At 35.6% G+C, this 6,319-nt stretch overlaps 1 protein-coding gene across 1 annotated transcript; it reads left to right on the forward strand.

Annotated features, from left to right (window-relative positions):
• Positions 1–3,834: 3,834 nt before the first annotated feature.
• On the forward strand, positions 3,835–5,182 carry LOC146881703 (uncharacterized). The gene is made up of 2 exons (XM_085669315.1): positions 3,835–4,908; positions 5,174–5,182. Exons 1-2 carry the CDS (start codon positions 3,835–3,837, stop codon positions 5,180–5,182), a joined length of 1,083 nt encoding a protein of 360 aa, XP_085525441.1.
• The last annotated feature ends 1,137 nt before the right edge of the window (positions 5,183–6,319 follow it).

Genomic DNA, 6,319 nt, shown 5'->3' on the forward strand with positions numbered 1-6,319 from the left:
GTTTTAGTTGCTTGATTGTTTCTGTGAAAGACTAATTGTATCCTAAAGGTATGTAGTATGATGTTATCCATATGTTACGTGGTGTTTTAAGTCTGTACTTGAAGTACTTAGTATGTGATGGAAATGATTTTGAGATAGCACGTGGAATGTGGATAATGAAAGAGTTTCAAGGGAAATTCTTGGTAATGGTGTGGTTAGTGTATGTCTTGATATAAGAGATATCTATATCATGAAGGTATTCTGAACTCTAATAATCAGTCACACTCACATACAGTAGAGTGATTACGTGGTGTGGGGGCAGGAGGTCCTAGTCTCAGGAGGTGTTTTAGCCTGAGACACTTTGGGACTAACCTTTTGATTGATTGGGTGATAACCCCTTGCGATTAGACTCTGCAGAGTTTAGAAATCAACATAGGTGCATACTTCCATAGAATTTTATACCAAGTGCATAATCCAGATAATCTAGTCAAGAGTCAGTTGGGTGTTTAAATTGAATATGATTTTATGAGTTGATGTTGTTTTGTCCATGTATGTACTTCTTGGGTGATGTACTTGTGTATTTATAATTATGTATGAATGTTTAAATACGCTAGCTTACCCTTCTATTTCTGTTTTGTGATTGTTTGGCTTTTCTTTTTGCGGTGATCACCATTATTGGCGTGAGCAAATAAGGAAGCACCGCTTGATCATGATTAGGTAGAAGGTGATGTTGTTGTGTAGTTAGGTGTTCAATCTGTCCCATTCTTTGAGAACCTTTTTGGAAGACTTCCTTTATGTCTTGTTTAAACACTGAGTATAAACACTTGCAATGATCAAAAACAAATATTTTTTCTTAACTATAAAGTAAATTTATCTTACCCCAAATGAACAAGTATGTGAAGAACTAAAGATACATTGAGCAGTAAGAAGCTACCATACCTAATGCTAGCATGGTGTTTGTGTTTACTACTTTAGGAGTCTTTGCTTTGTTAACAGAAGTAGGGGTGCCACCAGATGTTTTAGCTGTCAGAAATTCATCACTAATACTTGAAACACTCCCTGACTTTGCACTACTATGTGAAGAAACGGATAAAGGACTTGAAGAGTGGTATGGGTTTACTATGTCTGAGTGCATGAACATTAGGCACTGTCACATTAGAAGCAACTAATATGCTAGCCATCAACATGATTGCTTGAGTCTAAAGAAAAATGGTCAATGAGATATATGCTCCTCTTCATCTAAATTATTTGGTTCATTATGTAGCAAAACATGACAGAAAATACCTTTTCAGAAGTGATATCATCAAACACATTCACAGTGCCAACATAAAAGATGGTAAGCTTAGGAACAAATATAGATGGTTTCATACTGTTATTTCAAAATGATACAAGTTAGAGAATATCAAGTTTATTCATAGATGTATCGCGCTTAAATCATCTCCCTAAACAGGGTTGGTTTAAGGTTTAAGTACGAAACATCTTCACATTATGAGGGCGGTTCATATAATTCACATCATGTAGTGCAGGATAAGGTGTCAAGGAAAAATGAATGCCACTACCTTTTCCATCATGATTGACAGATTTCTAGTTAATAAGAAACTTATAATCAATAAAAAGGAAAAACTTTGTTAATGTGAAAGTGGATGAATCAAATCTATCTAAACCAAAAGACATGAGGTATTGTGTACCGCACCTACGCGGTCCCATTCAACTACACGATGAAACCTGTCTACATGAATTCCCGCAAAACATGCAAATAGATATCAGATGAATCAATCAAGTAGGCGTAAGCGGCCCAAGACGCCTACATCAGAAGATAAAACGAGAACCTGTCAACTATTCTAGACTTAAGGTACTACAAGCAAGACCTCTAGAGCCAACAATTATCAAACCAAAGGGCCTGGCCTACGCCCAGACCCACCTGCAACCCCCAACCCATGACATGGTCAAACATAATTAATGATCTATAAATATGCATGGACCCAGCAATTAAAGATATGCATTCATTAATGCCTTAATCACGAGATTTGACTTGTTAAGTATTTGTTGGCTGACTTCATCGTTGGAGTCTTCTCCGCAGGTAACCCCTCATGGGTCCAAGCTAAAGTACCAGCAGATTGCGGATTGAGGTAAGGTGATATTTGTATCTGACATCTCTTATTTGTTCTCTGCAAGAACAATTGGCGCCCACCGTGGGGCACAAAGTAACACTTTACAAATAAACCCGCACAACTGTTCGGATGCAGCTGAGTAGGAGCGACGTTCAGCAACCGTAACACCCTCATGGTAAACTCATCAAACGGTAGCCTGATATGCAGTGCGAAAAATGACACACACACACACACACACACACACACACACACACACATATATATATATATATATATATATATATATATATATATATATATATATATATATATATATATATATATATATATATATATATATATATAAGGACTCCTCAGCAACTCCCTCTCGGTCGTGACATACACATTCGACAACATTAACCCTCTCCGATGGCACAATGTCCCTTCGGGCGCCCTCTCAAATATGGGAGTACAATTCAGTCACGACTTCAACAGCCGCTACTACCAGGATATAGAGTATTGTGTTCGGACATCCATCGCAAACCATTCATATCCTGCTTTCACCGGCCAGTTGCTTTCCGCCAACTCTTATGGCGGATCTTCCCTAACATGAACCATTATCTCCATTAGGATCCTCCCTACACCTCTCGGTTGCTCCCTATCACTACTAGTTAACTGACTACTTCAATTCCCCCCTGACTGCTCACTACCCAGACTCGACAAGGAAACGCTATCACTGTTGGCAAAAGCAATACAAGTCTAAATGCTGAAGCAAGATTTTGATGATGATAAATGAAGCCTGAAAGCCATCTGGAAGACAATTTGAAGACTACATGTTATAATGTTTAAAGCTATCTTGTAAATTGTAATTAGATTAAGTTAGAAGCAGTATTGTACAAGTAAATTCTAGTATTTCTCGAAATATCAAAATGATAATCGATTATCACCTGGAATAATCGATTATCCTGAGCTGAACAATTTTTTTTTAAGAAAGCACTGGAATAATCGATTATTTCTTCTGATAATCGATTATCTGCTCAAAAATTTGTTTTTCATAAACCACACTGGAATAATCGATTATCACTAGTGATAATCGATTATCCTGGTCTGTTGGGCGCGACTGTTCAGCTTTTTGACCTAATTTCTGGAACCCCTATTTTAAGGAACTTCAGAGTTACTTCTCAATCACCTTTTTGAGAAGCTAGAGTACTAGTGCTGTGACTGCAAGAGAGTTCTCTGAAGTGTTCTCAATTGAAGCTTTGAAAAACCTAGTGTGGGTAGAGCGATAACTTTTCCTGAGAGGTGTTCTAGGAGATTGAGTGCTGCTGCTGTTGCTAGGAAAGCTAAGGTCAAGGTTCTCTGTGTGATTCAGAGAAAGGTGTTCATCTCTTGTGTGATTCAAGAGAGGTGTTTTCTTTCCTTACACTCTAAATATCTGATTGTAAATCTGTTACTTGTTAGTGATTTAGTTAATCTTATTTTTAAGAGATTAACAACTGGACGTAGGGTCTTTTGATCCGAACCAGTATAAATACTTGTGTTCAATCTTCTTCTCTATCTCTTTATTTCATCCATTATTTTGTTATAAAGAAATTATTTATTGATCTACTTGATAAATTTTGAAAAAATTTTAAAGTATTAATTTCATTATTCAAAAACCAATTCACCCCCCTCTTGGTTTTGTTCGCACGCTCAAACATTCCGCTGCGCGATACCAACAATTGGTATCAGAGCTTGCTTTGATAGTTATTCAAAATTTTCGAAAATGGTGGGACAAAATCAAACCTTTGCCGAGGGTGCATCTATCAACAGACCTCCTCTATTTACTAGTGAAAATTATCCTTTCTGGAAAGTTAGGATGCAAATTTTTCTGGAATCTGTTGATAGGGGTATTTGGGATGCTGTTTTAAATGGTCCATTTGTTCCTGTTAATATTGTAGATGATGTGCAGGAACCAAAGCCATTCTCGCAATGGACAGCAGACGAAAATAGAAAAGCCCAATATGATGTAAAAGCTAGAAATATAATTTCATCTGCCTTAACCCTAGATGAGTTTTACAGGATCTCAGTATGCACCAGTGCACAAGAAATGTGGGAAATATTGCGTGTAACCCATGAAGGAACAGACGATGTAAAAAGAGCACGCAAGAACTCCTTGATCCAAGAATACGAAATGTTTCGGATGCAGCAAGGAGAAACTATATACGATGTGCAGAAACGATTCACACATATTGTCAATCATCTCAAAGGTCTAGGTAAAACTTTTGACACTGATGAATTAAATATAAAAATTCTTAAATCCTTGAACAGGACTTGGCAGCCTAAGGTGACAGCCATCACGGAGTCACAAAATCTTGCAACAATGACGATGGCGGCTCTGTTTGGAAAACTAAGAGAACATGAGCTTGAACTAGGCAGATTAAATGATGAAGAAGATATTGGAAGAAAGAAGAACATAGCCTTTAAAACCGAAGTGGTTAAAGGCAAACGACAAAAGGAAGAAGAAGATTCAGATGATGATGAAAATCTGAGTGTCATGATTAAGAAGTTTACAAAATTCATGAAGGCCAAAGATAAAAATCAATTCAAGAGCAACAAGAAGGATAATCAAGGATCATCCTCAAATTTCAAATGCTATGGATGTGGAGAATCTGGACACGTCAAAGCTGACTGCCCAAATTCAAAGAAAAATGAAGAAAAGAAGGGTAGAAAATTCTTCAAAAAGAAAGCATATATAGCTTGGGAAGACAATGCCTCAAGTTCATCAAATTCTAGCGATTCTGAAATTGAAGAAGCAAATCTATGTCTGATGGCCAATCATGATGATTCCGATAGTGAGGTAAATTCTACTTGCCACGAAAATGATTATGATGATTTGTATGACGCCTTTCAACAACTGCTTATTAAATCTAGTAAATTGGATACTGCTCATAAAAAGTTAAAATCTGATTTTAAAGATTTGCAAAGTAAAATTGAAAAATCTCTTGAAGAAGAAGAATTTTTGAAAGATAAAATTTCAAATTTAGAAAATAAAGAAACTGTTGAATGTGCTTCATGCAAAAGTTACATGTTTGATATATGTATTTTGGAAAAACATCTCGAAGATGCTTTAGAACATAAAAATTGTGAAAAGTTTAAAATCAAGAAAAATCCAAATAGGACCAAGCATGCTCATAATCATAGTTTTAAAAATAAGACTAAAAGAACTCGTAGAGTTTGGATAGAAAAAGGAACATATCATTCTAGAAATACATATGCATGTACTACTACATGTTTTTATTGCATGAAAAAGGGTCATACTTCAAACAAATGCAATATCAAACATCTTGGTGTTCCTAATAAGAAATATATTTGGGTTCCTGTTCATAAGTAGATATTTTTTTTCTAACCCCAAGGACCCAAACAAGTTGTTGGGGACCTAAATGAATTGTTTCCTTTTTTTGCAGATGACTTCTAAATCCAGAAGATCAATGTGGTATCTTGACAGTGGGTGTTCAAGACACATGACTGGAGATAAAAAGAAGTTTAAGAACTTTAAAAAGAAGGAACAAGGATTTGTCACTTATGGGGATAACAACAAAGGAAAGATACTTGGAACGGGTGATGTAGGTGGAGGAAATACTTTGGAGATCAAGGATGTACTGTATGTGGAAGGACTAAAACACAATCTTCTCAGTATAAGCCAATTATGTGATAAAGGACTCAAAGTAATATTTGAGAGTGACTACTGCACTATTCATCAAAAGGACTCCAAAGAAGTAGCATTAAAAGGTATGAGACACAATAATATTTACTTGATTGATCTTGATACTGCATCATCTAGTGATATAACTTGTTTGGTTGTTAAAGAAGAAAATCCTTGGTTATGGCATAAACGAGCTGCTCATATTAACATGCAACAATTAAACAAACTAATTTCCAAAGAATTAGTAATTGGATTACCAAAAATAAAGTTTGAAAAAGATAAACTATGTGATGCATGTCAAAAAGGAAAACAAGTAAAATCTTCATTTCATTCAAAAAATGTAATTTCTACATCAAAACCATTAGAACTTTTGCATATGGATTTATTTGGCCCTTCAAGGACAAAAAGCTTTGGAGGAAACTATTATGCTCTTGTTATTGTTGATGATTACTCACGATATACATGGACTTTCTTTCTCACACTAAAAAGTGAGGCATTCAAAGCTTTTAAAAAATTTGCAAAAGCTGTTCAAAATGAAAAAGATTTGAAAATTAAAGTTTTAAGA

Source organism: Vigna unguiculata, chromosome 11 (assembly GCF_037176805.1).
Source record: "Vigna unguiculata cultivar grain cowpea cultivar isolate G323 ecotype 2 chromosome 11, ASM3717680v1, whole genome shotgun sequence".
Taxonomy (NCBI): domain Eukaryota; kingdom Viridiplantae; phylum Streptophyta; class Magnoliopsida; order Fabales; family Fabaceae; genus Vigna; species Vigna unguiculata.

Coding starts and splice junctions, on each gene's coding strand:
- LOC146881703 (XM_085669315.1), top strand. CDS start 3,835: ATGGTGGGACAAAATCAAACCTTTGCCGAGGGTGCATCTATCAACAGA.